The 20,134-nt window shown below is 38.6% G+C and overlaps 3 protein-coding genes across 4 annotated transcripts; 1 reads left to right on the top strand and 2 right to left on the bottom strand.

Annotated features, from left to right (window-relative positions):
* Nucleotides 1–7,744: 7,744 nt before the first annotated feature.
* LOC106659316 (ubiquitin-related modifier 1 homolog) lies at nucleotides 7,745–9,411 on the bottom strand. Its single transcript, XM_014381789.2, has 5 exons — nucleotides 8,769–9,411; nucleotides 8,500–8,567; nucleotides 8,340–8,427; nucleotides 7,894–7,942; nucleotides 7,745–7,813 (listed from the first exon to the last, which is right to left on the bottom strand). Exons 1-5 carry the CDS (start codon nucleotides 8,804–8,806, stop codon nucleotides 7,745–7,747), a joined length of 312 nt encoding a protein of 103 aa, XP_014237275.1. The 5' UTR covers nucleotides 8,807–9,411.
* A 132-nt stretch (nucleotides 9,412–9,543) lies between these two features.
* LOC106659303 (MATH and LRR domain-containing protein PFE0570w-like) lies at nucleotides 9,544–14,503 on the top strand. 2 transcript variants are annotated; one of them, XM_023463613.1, is made up of 7 exons: nucleotides 9,544–9,641; nucleotides 9,917–10,398; nucleotides 10,473–10,878; nucleotides 10,955–11,407; nucleotides 11,492–13,743; nucleotides 13,832–14,037; nucleotides 14,123–14,503. In XM_023463613.1, the coding sequence occupies exons 1-7, from the start codon at nucleotides 9,635–9,637 to the stop codon at nucleotides 14,277–14,279; spliced, it is 3,963 nt and encodes a 1,320-aa protein (XP_023319381.1). In that variant the 5' UTR covers nucleotides 9,544–9,634; the 3' UTR covers nucleotides 14,280–14,503. The 2 variants fall into 2 exon arrangements, with proteins under 2 accessions (XP_023319381.1, XP_014237257.1); XM_014381771.2 differs by having other exon boundaries at nucleotides 9,547–9,641; nucleotides 9,913–10,398.
* A 246-nt stretch (nucleotides 14,504–14,749) lies between these two features.
* Nucleotides 14,750–18,778, bottom strand: LOC106658444 (outer dense fiber protein 2). Its single transcript, XM_023463614.1, has 14 exons — nucleotides 18,654–18,778; nucleotides 18,252–18,412; nucleotides 17,822–18,171; nucleotides 17,567–17,725; nucleotides 17,166–17,410; nucleotides 16,875–17,083; nucleotides 16,708–16,803; nucleotides 16,306–16,621; nucleotides 16,085–16,233; nucleotides 15,907–16,008; nucleotides 15,621–15,830; nucleotides 15,359–15,541; nucleotides 15,143–15,292; nucleotides 14,750–15,057 (listed from the first exon to the last, which is right to left on the bottom strand). The coding sequence occupies exons 1-14, from the start codon at nucleotides 18,724–18,726 to the stop codon at nucleotides 14,815–14,817; spliced, it is 2,646 nt and encodes an 881-aa protein (XP_023319382.1). The 5' UTR covers nucleotides 18,727–18,778; the 3' UTR covers nucleotides 14,750–14,814.
* Nucleotides 18,779–20,134: the final 1,356 nt, after the last annotated feature.

Below are 20,134 nucleotides of genomic sequence, written 5' to 3'. Positions count from 1 at the left end.
AGCTACTCTGACGGCAAATACCCTTCCATCTGTATATATCTATTTCTATTATATGTATACGCACTTCCAACTTCAACATTTGCACTCAATATTTCGATTTACAATTTTCATGCGACTTCTCAGTCTTTTTTTTTTCATATCCATTGCAAGTTATACATTTCAGCGTATTTCCCCTTCATTTAGAGTAGGTAAAAGGTTTGCTTTTTATGTAAATCTTTCCTAGTGAATTTTTCCGTGTGTTGTTAAGACGAGGAAAACAAATCAAATTTAAATTGGAAAAAAAAAATTCCAATTTATTTGACGATTACTTATACTTTGACAAATTGATATGTATATTGATAAGATCGACACCACGTACGTCTTGTTTAGGGTGCTCTGTGCATCGCCATCGCGACGACAAAATAAAGCGCACAGTGGAAATCCTACACAGCCTTTATAGGGCATCACGCGCGTCCTATGTGATATACATTTTAGGCGGGAAAAATTCTCAAGCTGAAGATATGAGCAGGCCGTTTCTCAAACTCGTAAATTTTCTCGCTTGTGTGCGAATGAGCTTGCAGCCATCGCAGATAGCAGTTGCTATATGGTAGTGCACGACATGTACACGTCGTTTTTGCTGCAAGAAGGAAGAGAGCACAAAAAGGGCGGAGAAAAGGTAGGCTGTAGCTCTTTTATAGGCGAAATTAAGCGTCTCGGGTTCGAGTGAGCTATACGTCTGTGCCGAGATCTTCCTGTTTATGATGCCAAATTTTATACGTATAATGTGCACAGCACACGAAAAAATTTAGATGCTTTCAAATATTGATCTGCAAATTTTATATTTCGTGTTTTGATGATTCTTTTGGGAGTGTGGATAATTATGAAAATAAAAAAAAAAAAATTTTCACAATTATGAAAATGATTTTTAAGGGCTCAAATTCATCTTCCAAAAGGGAAAACAGTTAAGGGCCATAAAAAAAAGAAACCACACCAGAAAAAATTAAACATTGACTCCAACAACCGAATCTCATTGAGAAATAATTACATTAAAAAAGCAGCAAAAATGTCCGCAGCCAATCTGAACTTTGGAAAGCTATCAATGGAAAACTATTCATGATTTTTTAAAGAGAGGATTGGATATGTATTGAATTGGGACAATGTGCATGTACACCTGTACTATAGGCACCCTATAAGACGCACCGCCTTATTTTTCGAGTTTTATTTTTTTCTTCAGGCGACATCTCAACATCAGAAAACTATGCTCAGATTAGTATAAAATCTTTTAAGAAAAGGTCTAACCCGTGCCACAAGTACAAAATCGTCATTTCGGGATAAAAATCTAATTTTTCGATCAAGCTATAACTTCATCTGTATTGTACTTTTACCGGAATAAAAAGACAATTTTGTATTCATGACGTATACTTCAGTTTTCATCAATCACCGTAACAATCAGAAAAACAATGCAACATATAAGACGTAGCATATAATGAAAAAAATCCGTGGAGCTCCATTTGATTTCTCCTAGCGAGGTTTGCACGCTGCAGTGATATAATAGCTCGCAGTGGCACGATGTATCGCACTAGAGCAAGAAGGGAAGACGCATTCAAAGATGTAATGCAAAGACGTCTCTACATGGCTCATAAAACTCGACGTTTTATGCTGATGGCTTGCTCAGTTCGTCTCTCTATGTGTGTGCATTGATGTACATATAACGTAGATATACATTCTATACATGTACATTCACATAGACGCGATATAAGGTCTGTTCTCTGTGAAATCGAATGACCAAAATATTTTTTTTGATGGCATGAAATATTTATATTTGTTGTCATCGGATTCTCAAATTTTATTTGAATTTTTTGAATCGGTTATCACTCTTTTTTCAGAAGTCCAAACAGACGTTTTCCTCAAATCTATGATTAAAAAAATTACTCCAAAAGGTTCTTTATAATTTCTTAATTAACACCTCTCAAATTTTTCTAATGTTTTGATCATTTTTATGGCCGGGTAAAATCAAAGTGTATAAAAACTGGAAAAAACGTTAAAAAGGTCGAAACAGCAAAAAAATAGCAAAAATATGCTTTTCTCAGATTTTTTGATACTAGGCTGTATAAAAGGGCTATATTTTAAGAGAGACATACACCGCCTTTGTGTACGTATACACGTATTTTGTAATAAATGTTTGCGTCAGTAGCGTGAATATGTGATATTTATGAGTTTTTAAAAAAAAGAGTGACAAATTACTTATGATGCAACAGATCGTGTTCCGCAATAAGTAAATACTTCATATTGGTCAAAGAATGAGGAAAATTTTTTGAAAATTTTCGGATTGAAATTTCCGACTCTTATGGTCAAATTTTTGTCTGTAGACTTTAGAGCCCTGTTTAAAAAAATTTGAAAATTATTTTTGCTAAAAAAGAGGATTTCGGCGGAAGGCTTCAGTTCCCTCTCTAAAAAAATCTGAAAAAATTTGAAGAAATTTATTTCGATGCCAAAAGTAAATGAAACATTTTTCAGGCTTTGTTTTACGTAGTTGCGCCGTAAATTCATTTTTTTATATTTTCAATTATTTCTTCTGAAGTCTTGAAGCATTTAAAAATTCTGAAAAAATTCGAGATGTGTGCATTATAGAAATGTACCTTCATGATTTTTTTTAGATTTTTCAAGTCAAGAACGGCTACAGACTCGATAAAATAAAGAAAAGAGAGGTCTAATCGGAGTATGGAGAATGCAACAACCTATGAATCTAGAATCTCGTATTCAGGTCCCTTTTCAATGAATTAATATAATGTATTTAACATACCCAAAGAGCGTCCAAATCCGAGGACCCTTGGCGCACGATTATGTGAAAGATTCTGAACCTTACTCGTATTAAAAAAGCATTAAAACACATTAAAATAAAGAGAAGGAAGAGAAAGGGTGAGTGGGGAGAAATAAAACCGAATTTCTTGCTATTGCTAGTTGTGTTAGAAAATTTTTGCATTTACAGCATTCGTATATATATACCACTTATTATCAAGAGGTTTTTGAATGTACAATCTAGTCACATTTTACATAGCACACATAGTAGTAGTACAAAAACTACAACAGTTGGGAAGAAAAGAAGGGCAAAAGAGGCAAAAAGAATTGCGTTAAGTGCGCAAAGTGGCCACGTACACCCCTCTTCTCGGCGCTCCTATATGAACGGGTTCCCTTACTTATAAAACTCTTGGGGGTGCTGCTTGCGGAGCAGCTTTCCGAGTCTCAAACCAGTATCAGAGAAACTAGGCCCGTTAAAAGTTGGACGATGACGACGCTGAAAACGACGACGTAGACGACGCGTTAGCGGCGCGCAAAACAATCTGGGCGTAATAGGCAAAGTTCTTCAGCAGCCGCGTGTGCGGTGCAAGCTGCACAATGCCCGTAGCCGTATACACACGCAGCAATAGCAGCAGAAACGGCTATACTCCGCACTTAGACTTCCTTGCTGCACCTTTTATTATTTTATATTTGCACGTGTGTCTCTGGCAGCCATATATACATTTCTATCTATCTCTCTCTCTCTCTCTTTTTCTTTTAAACGACTAGGTGAAGATAAGAGAAATTATACAGAAGTGAAACAGCTACGTTAGAAAAACGTCGCTAGGCAAAACTTTAACTTTTGCAGCTCCCTTATTGCTGTGTAAGACTATACTACTCTGAGGTACGACAATTACACGTACTTATATTTGACATGTATTATATATTAAGCCTTGTAGTCAGTCAAGTAATGGACAAAGCCCAGGCCCTGCATGGAGCAAGTTCTTTGATAGAAACGCCTTACATAAAAAAGTAGAGCAGATTTTTAGTCGAACATATGGATAGGATTATAGAAAAAAAGCTATGATAATAAGAAAAACGATAGAACTCGTTAGGTAGGACAGAATTAGATTCGAAAGTGATACTGGCATAGATAGATTTAAATAAACGAGCAATAACTGACGTTGGGCGCAAGCAGCCATGATTGGACTGTACTTGTTCAGTGTGCAGACTCGTAGCTCGAAGCTGGAAGAGGGAGAGGAGAGGCGGCTAGATTTGTCAAAACGCGAGAGCGAGTCCAGCCCAGTAATTAATTGTATCAGAGTCCATGATTACATGTCGCTTTGCGCGCGTCCGTGCAGCAACAGCAGCGGGATTCGTGGGAGCGCGCATGCATGTGCACATAGGACAAGCGGCTGGTCTCGCACAGGATTATACGGGACGTTCGCGCCGTATCCAGCAGCACATATAGCTGGGCTTGCCGAGGCTCGAGCCCCACTCGGTAGATGCGCGTGTGCGCATCCCACGCACGTTCGCGTTGGTACGCTACGTGACACGCACACGAGTGTGTGCTTATATATAGTCAACGACACAAGCCTTGCCTCCACTTCGCTCAGCTGCAGTCGACAGTTGTAACGGGCGATTCGCTCGGAAAGCTTGCCCGTATATATGTGCATGTATGCGTTCACCTAACTAAATAGATGGACCAACTCTTATGAACAGATGCACTCTGATGGAGCTTTGGGCTCCACTGCTACTACTGCCTGGCTGCAGCCATGTAAAATTCCACGCTCATTCACTCCGATATATAGTTATGTAACAGTGCGAATCGCATGCAACTATTGTCGGGGCGTTCGAATCAACGTTCAAGTCATTTGCAATAAGCCCGTTACGTAAGTGTATATGCAGTGACGTCAACATGGAAAATGGACAAAATAATCAATCTCTTTCGAAATTTAATTAAAATCGCTTGGCTCGCTTCGCGCCTAAGCTGTACCGTATACCTGTAAACTACCGCGGCCGCTGCTTGCGATCTTAGCTCTGGCCCGTAATAAAGCCGTAGATCGTATATATTGCGAGGAAAAAAGCTTATACATAATAAGTTGCAGCCGAGAAAAAGCTAATTAATTTTCACTTAGCAACTTGAGTATACGTACAGCGAAGCGAGCGCGTGGCTCTACCTTCTTACGTCCAGCTCGAACTTGTAAAACATTTCTTGCAACGAAAAAAATCGCACAACCCTATCGACGAGATCAATTCTTGAAGAAGGTATAATAAGAAAAGTTTATGTATTTCACCTTCAAATATTCATTTTATAATATGTAATAGATCGTTCATACATCTTATCGACTATTTTGTTACAAAAAAGTAAAGTGTACGTATGTCATGAATAAGGATAAACAACAGTGTTTATAAGACAAGGTGTTTAAAAACTCGCTTCACTTTGACCGAGTTTTAAAGATCCAAACCTAATAAATCATTTTTACACTACCAGGCACGCGAGAAGTTAACGTTACTTATATACAATAATGATCATCTTCAGCGAATATTTCCAAGTATTGTAAACGAGCTGTCGAATAGTCGACAACAGTCATGGAACTATAAACGCACACAAATGCATTTTTAGCTGATTAGTTTTTTTCCTCGTTGCAGAGCTTTTTTCACCCTTTCAGCTTTATACATTACTGCGCGATTCCGTAAGATTTACCGGTGGAAAGTTTTCTCGTTCGTTGAATCAGCGTGCTGAAGCGCGCGCTTTTAAACAATTCATTCATGCGTACACATAATGCGCGGACTAAATTAAGCAGCGTCCAAAGTGTAAATGTATAAATCGAAATGAGAGCAAGCTTTTTATAAATACGTATACGGCGTGCCAAAGGAATAAAAGTTGAGAAAAGTAGCCGTGGCTGGATTTCGTTCAAGAACTCGAGAGCAAGCACGTAATAAGCTGCTATATATACAAGGGATACTTTAATCGTCGTGGATTTTAGCAATTGTATAATTTATTCATGGACACTTTTGTCAAAGATCGCAGTTCTTCAAGCTGTTGAAAATATTTCGGTGATAGATGATTTCATTGAATCGTAGCCGTGAAATTCAATTAAAGCTCAGGACTTTATTTACAATCCAGTGTGCATAGTAGGGCACGTAGGTGGCAACTTCGCTAATGCCGTAGATAGCGTATTCACCGCATCCGGCTGCCCAGCTGACCACACCAACTTGATAACCCGCGTCGTCGACGTAGGGACCTCCGGAATCACCCTGCGTGCAGACAGAAACGGCCGCATGCCCCCCGCCGTCGATATCGTTAATTATATATACGCCGCATAGGCCAAATTCGCTCTTATCACGAATTTCGAACGGTTAGGCTGCGTTAAAGTACAAGGTATACATAATCCTTACCGTGCAGGTGCCACCGGTCGCTACGTTCAGCGGTCTCAAGCACATCGTGCTCCGGTCCATCCTGGGCGGACTTCGCGAGTCGCTCAGAAACACGTCGGCAATGAGGCGCCGGCATCGATCGAAATCGTCGATCCTCATGCGGATGGCGTTGAGATGCGTTCGATCAGGAATACCCTGACGGCCCCAGCCGCTCAGCGTCAGAGCCAAGCCATTACGGTACGGGTAATCGACGGTGGCTAGTCTGACGGGCTGTATCCTATCGTTGAAAATCATATCCCTTGTTAGCCAAATCAAAGCTATGTCGGCGTAATTGACGTTCTCGATATCCTGCTCGAGTGCGAGTAAAATTAATCATTGGAATATTCTCGAGGAAAAATTACTTCGTCAAAGTAAACACAACTACACGGTGAACCGAGCTTTATTATACCATCTGCATATTTTATTTATCATGCCGTCGCATAACGCGGTACCCGGCAACAACAAAGACTTTGACACAATGAGAATAATCGCGTCCGATATTGTGTTTACAGGTGCTTCGGCAGTAATGGAAATTTCGACAGATTCAATTTTACTCACTGTGAAATTTTCGTGCATGATGAATAATTCCGCTTGATAATAAACGGCATCGATACCACCCAATTTGTTGCTGCCCGCTACGATTTCCACGCTCGATGCTTCCTCTCTTTGGATTAAAAAATTATTTATCGTGAATACGGTGACTGCCGGCTCGCACTTGGAACCAGCAACATATAAGAATATAACATAACTTACGCATTGACGCAGTGGCCCGCTGTGAGAACAAAACGTGGGTGTATTATCGAACCTCCACAGTAAAAACCATCTTCGATATTGTTTAACGCATTTTTGTGTCTGAGATATACTTGGTAAGGATATCTTCCGTTTTCCGCTTCAAATCCATTTTTTATTCTCAGCTTTTCTGTTGCGTTACAATTACGAAATTATTGATTGCACGTGAAATAAAATTGATGCTTCAACTCACCAGCGTAAGTATTTACCAGAATAACAATTAAGAACAGTAAACCCGTTCGAGAAAACATTATGATAAATAAAACAAGTAGTGCCCCGAGGAATTATATTCGACAGCAATTGTTCGACTGCTTACTAGCAAATGCAGAGGTATTTCTTTAGCGTAGTAGAATTGTCACGTTTCGCCGATCAATATTTGACACAAAAATCATAAAGTAAATATGATTCAAATTATCTGGTCATAATAATAAATTTCGAAATTTGGTTTATGATTCGTTTAATTTTGATACGTGGATGTTTTGAGGACAATCGTTTATCATGATAAATGTTAATTTTTACGACCATTTAAAATCGTTAAATGTTATCACAGCTATTAATTTATACTTCTATAATTAAAAAACAATAGCATAGTTTTCTTCAACAGCCTAATAAAATAACTTTCCTACTACATTATTATAGAATTTTTGAAATTTTTAAATTGATATATTGAAAGATTGCTTGGGTAAATCAAACAAACAATTTTTCATTCAATTATATTTAAAAAAAATTGTTTAATATGTACAATAAAAATATTTGAGATATCTACAATTAATTGTGACTATCCGCCATGCAATGTCGATATAAAAAGAACGTTGTCATTTGGTTGCAATTTATAATTGCCTTCATCCTGAAAAAAATACGTGGCCTTATTATCTTACTAAAAAAATTAAAAAGCTCAAAGCTTTTTTCGATTTGCATAATATTTACCAATAATTCCCAATCTGTTTCGTTTACCAATACGAGAATTCCAGGTCGTCTATAAAATAAAATAAAATTTTTTTATAATTCAAAGATTATAAATATGTTTAAATGAAATTTGAAAATTTTTTGGGAGATTTATATGCATAGCTAAAATTAATCAATTTTTTTAAATTCGTTTTATTGGCCTTTGTTTTATACATATCAGCCTAAAAATTAATCAATTCCAAACTGCACTTGTAGCTCTATCTGTATCGAGATTGTCCAACTATCAGCTTCAATCACGAACTAACTGATTTTCTACTTTATCGGTTGAAACGTTTTTCCATTCGCAAAGTGTTAATTATATCAATCATGTATATGCACTTGATTCATATGTAGGTCATTTTTTATTTTCAAAATTTTTTAAGAATTTATTTCTACCGGAGAGACTGAAAAATTAATATAGTACTCACATTGTTTCATCTTGGACAAAGAGATCTTCTCTTTCTTTATCTTGCAGCATATTATCACGCATCCAAAGGATTAATTCACCAAGCGTCCCTATTCAAAAGTTAAAAGTAGATGATTAACACAATAAAAGATTGTTTTAATTCAGTACAGACAAGTACTTACATTGTGGTTTTGCAGGCAAAACAATATTGTGTTTAGTTTTATTGTCAAACAAGTACTCCGCACCACCTCTGTATAAAAAAATATTTTTACTCATCAATGCATAAATACATTAAATAAAAAAAATTAATATGAAAAATGATTAGTTGAGTCGGACTTAAAAATAAATTCGTTTATAAAAGTATTCATATAAAAATGACCAAATTGTGAAAATTATTTTCTATAAGGTTAGATGTACCGACAAGATTAGATATAAAAATAAGAATAATTACCCAAACTCAATAACAATGGGCAAGTCTGTTTGATTCATGATTCTTTTATAACAAAAAACTTTAAAATTTCTCACTGTTTAATTTAAAAATCAAAAACCATCAAACAATTGAATTACAAACACAGAGTATGTGCATGGTGCAGCAATTTGTCTCAGACATTCTGTTTACATTGAAACCTCGTGGCTTTTCAAAAGAACGATCATTCCAATGCCGCATTCGCCGGTCCACACTGTGCACTGTGCAGGTTGTCGCACTGACGTACACAGACACTTATTAGGCGCATGAGTAAACATTCTTTGTGTAATAGGCTTCGGTGTATGTTAAAAAATTTTTTATTGTCTTGGCAGTCATCAAAAGTGACGTAAATTATGTGAAAAAAATTAGACCTATTTGTGAAAATTTGTAGCACGAACACGGAGTTTTACACCAAATATCAATAATAACATGGAGGTCATTCTGACGTTGTCCGTTGAAATATTTTCATACGTTAATGTTATGAATTCGCACTTGTAAATTATGATAAGCTCGACCTAGACGCGAAAACGCGGGGAAAAGCTGCACAAAGAAATAGCCTGACCCACCAATGCGTGAAACGCGCTCATTGCTTATCGCTGTTTCGCTTATTCTCAAATCTCACCTATACACGCGTTCCGCGTTCCCTCTTTGTGTTGGCAATCCTACAAGAAACTCGAGACTGATAAAACGGATTCTACAATACAAGTTTTGCGTTTTACGTTTACCATAATATATCCAGAACGTTCCTACGCCAACATCAACTAGCCCTAAGCCCACTGCTGCGTTCTTGGCTCTTCTTGCGTTAGACGTAGATTATTTTTCCGGCGCGGCCGCCCTTTTCTCGTCAGTGTATGCGTGGTAGGTACTCGCAGAGACATAACAGCTCTCGGTCAGATCGTTGTTTTGGTCAATTATCGAACACAGCTTCTTGGAATTTATCGCTTATCCCGCGTGATTGAACCGGAGTGTTGCTAGTATTTCACCGGTATGGCGTCGCGCCATAGCCGTATACATTTTTCAGCGCATCTTGTGAGATAAAACAGCGTGCATTCAGTATCACCCCAGGCTATTGATATTTCGTTGAACTTGAAAAAAATACCATTGACTATTAGCTGCTTATCTTATCCAGTCAGTTTCAGAATCTCTTATCAATAAGATCGTCATGTCAGGATCTCAAGACTCGGCCGAGACCGTAACCTCGACTGAGGTGCAACAGCCCGAACCAGATCCTGAACCCGAAACTGAACAACCTCCATGCATCGAGTCCGAGGAGCCCAAAGTAGACGAAAGCGAACTTTTGCGCGATATAGCACAACTGGACGAAAAATTAGAGGAAGAGATTGAAGAAAAAGAGCATCATGATGAAGTTGAAGCTTCTGAAAAAACAGAGGATCATAAGGAAGCTGCTGAAGAACATAATGAACAACAAGTACAAGAAAAAGAAGATGAACCTCAACAGGAGTCTCCAATGAGTCCTACTGGCAATACTTCTGATCCTTTGCAAGAATCTGATCCTCTGCATCAAGAAACTAATGATGACAAAGAAGATGAAGAAAAAGAATTGGCTACTACCGACGAGGGCAAACCACTTGAATATGAACCCGAACAATTTGTGGTTAGTTAGCAAATATTTACTTTTTTATTTTATTTTTAATTTAAAACTAACAGCATATTCTATAATACTTTTAGAGTAAAGCACAAATTGAGACAAAACTTCAAGAGGTAGAAATGCCTACTAAATCAATTGAAGAAGAAGAAATGCCTTCTTTGATGGAGACAAATATGTCTAAACTTGATGCATCAGTTGCAAGTTCAAACAATGAAAAATCAACTTTAAATCTCAATAATGACATTCCTGAAAGTACATCTCATAAAGATGCAGATGACGACAGTGATGACAGTGTCTGTGTTATTGATGATGACGATGACGATGATGAAGTACCAGTTAAGCGCACAGCTTCATCTAACGATGATAGAAGTTCTACAATTGATGATGATGATGACGACGATGATGATGAAGAAGAAGAAGAGGAAGAATTTGATGATGATGATCGCAGTGAAGACATTAGATACAATCGTCACAGAGACAAGAGTGGTTAGTCTAGTTTCTTTTTTCATTTGTTTAACTTTTTTACCTATTGAAAAGTATTATTTAATCATTATTTTCACAGTAAACAACAGAGGACCAAGTAATTATAGAAGAGTTGAACGCTATGAGGATGATGAAGATGAAATAGAAGAGGAAGAAGAAGAAGAAGAGGAAGAGGAAGAAGAAGAAGAGGAAGAAGATTTTGAAGCAGAAGAATTTGATGGAGGTCGGTCAGATGATGCAATTTTAAGGCACAGTAATGGATTCACTAAACAAAATATAGAGCGCAGTACATCATTGCAAGACTTGACCCTTATGTCTCCAAAAACGAAACATGTTAACCCGTATAATCAAAGGGAAAGAATTCAACAAGCTATGGGCCCACGATCTCAGCATGGATCAGCAAAACAATTTGCACATGTGCAGAGTAAAGTAAAAAAATATATTATGGAAATGACAGAACAAAGGCGGATGTCTAATGACAAACGAAAAAAAGCCTTAGATGAGGCAAGGTACAAGAATGAAAATATAAGAGGTAACCCCTTGGATCACTGAATATTGAAATTTTTATTCATCTTAAAACTAAATAAGTTGTTAATATTAAATTTTTATTTTGTAGAAAATCCCATGCATGGAAGTGATAAATTTTCTAATGCTAAAAATATCAAACAATATGGCGAGAAAGTTTTACAAGAAGTACAAGAAATTGAGCTAAATGGCGAATCTGAATTCAGATCAGAAATCACAGAAAATGGTGAGATTAATTATGTAAGTTATGACTTAGATAATAGACAACAAATAATTCAAGAAGAAATGGAAGTTGATCCAATGAATACTGAATCTCATCATGACAATATTGGTCACAATGATGCAATAAATGGTGCAGTTAATCAGAATAACTACATGCTAGACAGAAGAAACATCCAAAGACATGATATTCAATCTTACCCTAAACACACTTCTAATGGAGAAGATCCAATGCGTTCAAATTGTGATGTACGTACACTTAGTTATGATGAATATATGAAAGGCCCAAGTAATACTGTACTTAATCAAGATGATAACTCCGTAAGAACAAATAATTTAGATAAACATAGAGGCATGCAGGATTGTGGACTAAAAATAGAAAAAGTATTGACGTATGCCCATCAAGATGAAGATGATATACATGGCCGAGAAACCCCACCCGCTTCAATGGTACATCAGAATAAAGTTTTACACTACGCAACACCAGAAATTCAAAATTTAAAGGAACAACTGAAGGAAAAAACTATGCAATTTGAAAATTTATACGATGCATATCAAAGGTCTATGAATGAAAATGCATCAATGAAAAATGAATTAGATAGTTTGAGGCAAAAGATTTTCTATCTTCAAGATCAGCAACAAAAAAAGAAATCTCAAGAAAAAGGAATGCAAACTGAAAAAACTGTCAACATAAATGCTTCAAACAAAATGGATGATATTAAGTCACAAACTATAATTTCGGGTGCAACTTCAAATTGGTCTGATACTATAGGAAGTGTTGCTATATCTATAAATCAGCCTCCTAATGTTACACATGCTTTAAATTCTGATGAGAGTGCGGAACAAAATAAATCTCCTAAGCAAAAAAGTGCTTTTTCCAAAGCTTTCATGACATCTACGCGAATCTTGCATACTCTTACAAATCTCACTAATTTGAATAGCAAAAAAAGTGATAAATCTAGTAAACGTTCAAAAACACCAGAAAAAACAGAAGCTGAAGCTGTGTTTGTTGAACCAGCAGCACCAGGTGCCTCGAGAAAACGAAAAGCCACAGATACTTTAGAGTTGTCCAGTTCAGCTCAACCTTTCAAAATTCCTCACACCATTAAAAGTGACGTTGATAAAGGTTCTCTTTCAGAATCTCGAACCAATGATGATCATTCAGAAAACGGAAAAAATTCAGAATCTGCTCCGGAACGCACATTCGAATTACACGAAATTGATGATGATGTCAAAGTGTTCATTTACCCAGAAGATGACGGTGATCAAAGTTTCCTTATTCAAGCTAAAGAAACAGGTCTTCAACCAAAACCAGGTGTACGCGAATGTGGTCCTTACGTCTTAGGTAATGTAGAAGTTTACATGACTGAATTGAATGGTACTATAAGTATATGGGGTAAAGAACTCAGTAAAAATTCAAATCAAATTCAAAATGATGAAATGGAAGCCTCTATGAGATCCAAAGATGGGTTCATGCCAGTAAAACCTCTAAACTTCCGTCATCAAAGCACACCTCGTGTATGCAGCAATAATATTCCTTGCTCATCTGGAAAAAAATCCAAAATTGTGTCTCGATTTTCACACAGAGCTCACTCGCATGAGTGCTTAGACTGTAGTAATATTAATCATCGAGTTTCTTGGCAATCTTGCAATCAGAGCCTCCATGATCACAGCCATCATGGTTGCTGTCCACCAACTATAAGAGTTGAGGATTCTCACTGCGGATACTCTTACAAACCACCTGTACCTCCAACTTGTTGCCAACAGAAATACGTTGAAACCAGAAGATGTTCATTGCCAAATGCGTGCATTGATAATTATTGTAGTTCACAACTTCACAATGCACCTATGCATCATCCCGGTCATCATCTTCACTCTCAGCAAGCATACGTAAGGAAGCATTCATTCAAATCTGACGAAGATGAAGATGATGATGATGATGAAGACATGGAAGATGATGAAAGCACATCCAAACACTATCATTCTGCTAGGGAAAACTCACCATATACTTGTAGTTCTAATAAACTAGTCCCCCCTGTATCAAAAAAAAGGTGTTCCGATCCAGATTGTCAAATTGATCATGAACAAATGCATGCACAAAAAACTGTGCAAGAGGAATCTGATGTAAGTGATTATTTTTAATTTAAATATATTGGTATTTTTAATTGAAACATTTTAAAAATTCTCTAAATGTTTACTGATGTGTCAACAGTGTAACCTGAAAAAAAGAAGAATGAGCGGTAGAAAAATCAGAGATATGATGATGGACTTACTAAAAGGTTGCGGCGATTGCCGAAGTACTAATCCTTTGAGTAAAACAAACTTGGATCGTAATGCATCAGTTTATGAACCTACTACTTCAGCTCAACATAATAAGACGGCGTTCAATGAGAAACATAATTCTTATAATTATGAAAAGTAAGTATTTTAATTTATCTAGGTACCTTTGATTTACCGAATTTTTTTGTTTGGTAATAATAAAAATTTGAATTATATTTTCTAGGTGCTCCAGTAATCAAGCTCGAGGCAGTAATGCTAAACAAAGTGAAAAAGAAGAACAGCTAGGACTTTTAAAGAAAAAGTTTGATCAAATACAAGTTGAATCAACGTCCATACGTGATTTATTAACAATGCTCCATAACGCCCATGAAGATAATTGATGAAAAAACTAAAATATTTATTTCTATAACTATACTTTTTTAAATGTCGATATTCTATGTATATAGCTATCACACTAAAGTATTTCTTTTTTATTTATAAAAAATGTGCTACTTCGACTTCTAACATTCGAAGCAATTCTGTAGATTGATATTTAGATTGCTGTTGTACAATGTTCCTTCCTTCTGTTTTGCCTCTTTTTTATAAATTCAATTAAAAATTAAAAGCTGGGCGTTTATTACTTGATTTAAAAGTTTTATCGAGTAATGTATAATGTAGAGTGGGTAGTAATTTAAAATATTCTGGAACACCATGTGTTGCCATGATTAAGTGACATTCATTTTTTAAGTATATCAAAATATAGGTATACCTATCTTATAAAATTATTATTTAAAAATGTAATAAAACAATATTCAAATGAATCTGTTGTATTTTTCTATTTATTGTTAGTAACTGGCTTGCTCATACAATGAATACTTAGTGAAGAATGGCGCACAAGAGATTTTTTTATAATTTTGTCAAGTTTTGTCTCTAATGTTAGTATGAACAATCACAAGTGTCGTAGCCGGCTGATGGGTCATCTGTTGGTCCACAATCTGGTTGCTGCTGTTGATCATTTTGGCCACACCCAGGCTGATCGGATGGATCGTTATCTCCGAAAACATTACTGTACGAGACTTTGAGAAAATCGACGTGGCCTTGCAGAGATCTGATTCTGCCCTGAGCTTGTTGTAAGGCATCATTAAGGTTGCAGATTTGCCCTTGCATCTTCTTGCGTATCTATTTTTTGATTGAAAACATAATTAGATTTAGATTTTTAACAGATAAAGCGATCGGGGGAGATGAGAAAGAATTCGACACGTGCCTCGTCCCTTTCATTTTGAGCCGTTTTTGCAGCAGCTCTGCACTGAGCAAGCTGCACCTCGAAGTCACTTATCTGCCCTTGCATGCTCTTTTTTATGGCTTCGCATCGCTCTTTAGTCCTTGCCACTTGTCTAGCCGAATCCTCACGAACCTAAAAGAAGTATATTTAATTTTTCTGAAATTCAACGACTAAAAAGGTCACGTTAGTTTTCATCACCTGTTCCAACATGGATGTGAGTTGGGTGACTTCGTGGGTTTTTTCGTCGAGTCGCTTTTGCAAAGTTTTGTTTTGCTCCTCCAAGCGACACACATTATTCTTCTGCCTTTCATTTTCCGTCCTCAACTGGCCGTTCTTCACCTCCAATTGCTCAATTATACCACCTCCGTCGTTCTTCTCTTCCTACGTGGATCGTTGTAATTCGATGCTTCGTTCAGTGTTTCAAGTTTTCGGGCATAGTAATAGGTGTTGTCATGCTTACCTGTAATTCTTTGTTGGCTTCTAAGGCACTATTTAGTTTGTTCTGAAGATCGACGATGGTATCTTGGGTTGCGTGAAGATCACGAGACAAATCTTCGCAATTGTGCTCGGCAACTAATCTGTATTGTTGAGTTTCTTGAAGTTTAATCTGAGTTTGCTTGAGTATTTCGGGTAGCGGGGCCAGTTCAGCGAGTTTTTCTTGAAATTGATTCTGAGGGGGTTGCAACGAATGGGATCGATAAATACTGGAGAAAAACGTTGAAGAGTCCACTTGGACGAATACTCACTTTGACCCGATTTATTTCCAGAGTTACGTTTTCGTTCATTCGAGCGTTATCCATCTCCATGAGGTCAAGCTGTCGGCGCTGTTCTTCGACCTGCTGCTGGGCCTGCAAACAAGACGCGCGAAGCGCTTAGGAATTAAATGCTTTTCAGTTGGCTTTATTTTTTCGCGGCATCACTAACGTGCAGATATTTGCTTCTGTAATCGTCGAGTTGCTGCGCTTGATCGCGAATCATCGTCCGCAACTCCTCGAGCTCGTCCTGCGTCTCGCGGAAACGTTGCCTCGCAATTATCAGCGCCTGCTCTTGCTCGATCATTTGCTCGTTGCAGCCTAACGTCATCGTTAACATTAAAAAGGAGTTTCAAAGACGGAGCTCGAAAAGGCTCGCAAGCGTCGACTCACCGAGCAGTCGGTCGCGCTCGGCCTCTATGTTGCGAATGCGCTCGAGAGCGTCGCAGAGCTGAACCTCGAGGCGGTCGCGCTCCTCGCGGGCCTCGCGCGCGTTCCGCTTCAGATCGTCCGTGTTGGATCGCAGCTGCGACACCTCGCACAATTTGCTCTTGTAATCGTCCTGCAGTCTCTTGTATTGCTCCTTTAACTCGCTCAGGTTGCTCTCGCAGCAGTCGGCTTGCGGAGCTTTCGGGCACGGCGGCGGGGGACAAGGCCGGGCCGATTTCTTAGGCGCCGCCGGTGTACACGACTGGTCCTCGCAATTTACCTGTTTAACGAATCGCCGCGCTCACGTTTTACGATTGCTCGACTCGAACGATGCCGAAAACATTATATTGTCAGAGTTGGTCGAACCTTGCAGGGCGTTTGGTCCTGCTGAGAGTTTTGTTTGCACGTAAGCTCGTCCTGCATCATGCGCACTTCGCACTCGATATTCGACAGCTGCTCGCACTATGTATTTTAAAAAAACGAAAATATATGACTGATCTAATGAAATTCCAGAAAAGCTCGGGTTAATTTACCAAATTTTGTACGTGATCTTCGATGTTATTTCCTCGCTCGTGGCCCTTATTACGACCGTGGGATTTGCTTTGTGGACCACATCCTCCGCCGCCGCCGCCGCAACATGCCGACGCACCGCCGTGTAGACGCAGTGCCTCGTACATGTCGTTGCCGCCTCCACAGCAACGAGACTTTTGCTGCGTTGGTTGGCCGCAACCCGACATCGGTGCTTTTCAAAGTACTCGAATTTAGCGAGGAAAGGCTTTTTCAAGGAGCTACGTTTTATTCGCAATATACCGAGAGGCACTAACTTTGAGCGCAGGACTTTTTCGGAGGCAAGCAAGGAGATCTGGAAGGTGGAGCGGCAGGACACGACGGTGCTTTTGGACAAGGCGAAGGGGGTGGAGGTTTGTTTTTCACCAGACAATCAACGGTAGTGCTTAGGTCGGTGTTCATTTTCTGAACCGCTCGCATCTCGGCCTGGAGACTGCAGACTTTTCGCTGTAGTCTTTGTAATTCTTCATCTTTCTCCAATAATTTTCGCTCAAGCTGAAATCTTGACGAAGGAAAAAAGTGCGTGAAAAAATGAGGTTACGAACTGACGCGAAAGTAACAGTTCGTAGTCAACTATGTGAAATTGCCCACAAACGATCACGATCGACCTCGGCGCTTGTCAAATTTTTCCTCATATATATACTACGAGCTAACGCACTTGCTACTCTCGAGCTCGGTATTTTCCTTTGCGAGCTGGCACACGGACTCCTGTGTCTTTTTTACTGGACAAGTTTCACGGCTATGCGGACGACTGTCGGCAACGACGATTTTCGGAAAGTCCTCCTCGGTATTACCGCAAACGATGAGCCTCGGCAGTCTGCGCGAGCGAGAACGATCGATGTTTTTTAGCCGAGTTCTTTATACCGATTATTAGCAAATTCATGGTACGTCGAGAGAAAACGATATATCTTACTTATCTTCCGGATAGTCGATCTCGGGGAAAATGAATCTATCGCAGCCGCCCTTGCGTGGCTCGGTGTCGCAAGACTCCTTGTCGCACTGGAGCAAATCCTCGTTGCAGGCGCTGGCGCAAGACTGCGTATCGCACGGCTTCTTCTTTTTCGGGCAGTCGACGCAAGTCACTGTGTCGTGCGGGAACGGCTTCATGTCGAACATTTTAGCGAACGTTTCGGTACCGGGATCGACCAAACCCATCAGCCGCTCCAATTTTCGCGTTATGGAATTCATTTTGCAGAGTTTTTCGGCCAGTTCTCCTTGCACGGTGCTGAGTTCGGAGGTCATTTCTTTCGTCAAACAGTCGTTCTATACGTGGACGGACGAGCGATTACATTCATTGAGCCCGGCGATCATGTCTCGTTCGGACTCGATCGAAAAGTACTTACTTGATTGATTCTCTGTATAATAGCTTTTAAATTTTGAATTTCTTCTTTGAGGCGTCTCGCCTCTTCTTGAAACTGGGATATTTCGTTCATTACCGCGGTATCTTCGAAAGGCAAACATTCTACGAGTGAGGTGCTGCTATGACCTTGGCCAACCGGAACTCCTTTGATTTTCATAGACAATTGGATCATTTTTATAATTATTAATAAATAAGATTCAGTTATGAAAAGCGACACCCAATATGGCCTTTGATGCAATTTATCTCGCACACATTAATGAAGCAATGAAAACAAGCCATATTGGGTTGAGAGAAGACAAAATAATTTTTATGAGCTTTCATTCAGCCTAGTTTCGATACTTTTCAAAGGCCATATTGGGTTTCATAAATCATGGGACAGACTCACCTAATGCTAAACAACAAAACAGTAAAAAAACAGGAGTAACGTTATGGCGAATCATAGCGAAATGAAAGTTCATTGTTGATAATCAGAAAAATTAAATACGCGCATCATGTAGTTCAAGTATCTTATCGTTTGAGCTGTAAGATTTTTTAAGAAAATTTCAAAACATTTTTTTTATTAATGCTCAAGTCCAGCTTTTTTCATACCTTGACCCAAAGCCCCGGGGACTGGATAGTCTGGTGGAGCGTACGAGTTCTTCTCAGTCATTTCCCTAGTGAAAATAGTTATAATAGTTTACAGGTGAGCCTATAGTTTGTATCGATGTTCTATTATGACAGAAAAAAACGAATACTTGAGTTTAAGGTCCTCCTCGTCTAAATCGGAACCGTCAGAGTTGGTTTGTGAAAAAATCGGTTGACTCTCGATAGCTGGCACGAGCTCGTCCGCGTCCTTTATTAACTTTTCTGCTTTGTTCTCTTCAGTCTGAGTTTGCTGCAAAAAAGCATATTTAAAATATCTTGAACATGTTTGACTTTCAAAAAACAGAATTACTAACCAAGAGCGGAAAATTTGGATCTGATTTGGTGAAGTCTGGTATAAAATCTTTCAAAAAGTTCAAGTCAGGGCGATCTTGGACATCGCCGTCTTCGCCGCGAGCTTTGACAAATGGCTTGTCACCCGCAGGACAGGAAAGCGGCGATTGATGTTGAGATTGGCGCGGTGATTCGGCAGATAACAGCAAAGACTGAAAATCTTCTAGGCCAAAATCCAGAGGTCTGTGAACATCGAACAAAGACTCGATCGACTTGAGCGGCTTACAATCGGACTCGATCGGAGCTAGCGGATTCTGTGATTTGACTTTATTTGCGTTTAGTTGCTGCTGCTGTCGTCGCTGATTTATTTGCGTTGGTTTGCGGCGCAAATGCTCCTCTTCGGGTTCGCGATTCAAGTGTTGACTTGACGAGCGAGCTCGAGTCAGACTCGGACCATGATTACTTTGACTCAACGTACAAGACTTTTGCTTCTATGAAAAAAATTAATGTGATCTCCAGATGCTCTTGAAAGCTTGGGTTAAAGAAACTCATTTTTTGGAGGATATACCTTCATGCTTTTTACCTTCGAAACGAAACGAAGAGGCGATGAGCTTTCGATAGTGTAGGAGAAAGTAGGTTGGAAATGTTTCCTCTTCACACGTTTACGATCACAGAGTTATGAACTATGCCCACATTTCGCGTCTAAAGTAATTTTGAATACTTCATTGTCATCTAGATTGTATACCCTCAAAAAACTTTCGAAATGATAATTTTGAATGATTTACCTGAGAATCGAGAATTAATAATTTATTCCGAAAGGTAAAAAGCAATCTTCGAGATGGACAGTCGAGATCTGACTTATCCTTCGAAAGATCTGAATGTTGCAGAAATTTTCGATTGTTTCACACTTCAAATAGCTATTTAGTCAATTTTCAATGTTCTTTTTTACAT

Source organism: Trichogramma pretiosum, unplaced genomic scaffold (genome assembly GCF_000599845.2).
Source record: "Trichogramma pretiosum strain Unisexual culture from Peru unplaced genomic scaffold, Tpre_2.0 scaffold171, whole genome shotgun sequence".
NCBI classification, from domain to species: Eukaryota; Metazoa; Arthropoda; class Insecta; order Hymenoptera; family Trichogrammatidae; genus Trichogramma; species Trichogramma pretiosum.
This window is presented reverse-complemented; position numbering and strand designations above follow the sequence as displayed.

What these genes read in the sequence shown, in the direction of transcription:
- LOC106658444 (XM_023463614.1), bottom strand. Translation starts at nt 18,726, where the DNA reads ATGAACTTTCATTTCGCTATGATTCGCCATAACGTTACTCCTGTTTTT. An exon ending in AAGATCACGTACAAAATTTG is followed by an intron (nt 16,804 to 16,874) that starts GTAAATTAACCC and finishes TAAAATACATAG; the next exon opens with TGCGAGCAGCTGTCGAATAT. An exon ending in AAGCCAACAAAGAATTACAG is followed by an intron (nt 15,542 to 15,620) that starts GTAAGCATGACA and finishes CGATCCACGTAG; the next exon opens with GAAGAGAAGAACGACGGAGG.
- LOC106659316 (XM_014381789.2), bottom strand. Translation starts at nt 8,806, where the DNA reads ATGAATCAAACAGACTTGCCCATTGTTATTGAGTTTGG. An exon ending in TTTGCCTGCAAAACCACAAT is followed by an intron (nt 8,428 to 8,499) that starts GTAAGTACTTGT and finishes ACTTTTGAATAG; the next exon opens with GGACGCTTGGTGAATTAATC. An exon ending in TTTGTCCAAGATGAAACAAT is followed by an intron (nt 7,943 to 8,339) that starts GTGAGTACTATA and finishes TTTATTTTATAG; the next exon opens with ACGACCTGGAATTCTCGTAT.
- LOC106659303 (XM_023463613.1), top strand. An exon ending in ATGAACCCGAACAATTTGTG is followed by an intron (nt 10,399 to 10,472) that starts GTTAGTTAGCAA and finishes TAATACTTTTAG; the next exon opens with AGTAAAGCACAAATTGAGAC. An exon ending in TCGTCACAGAGACAAGAGTG is followed by an intron (nt 10,879 to 10,954) that starts GTTAGTCTAGTT and finishes TTATTTTCACAG; the next exon opens with TAAACAACAGAGGACCAAGT.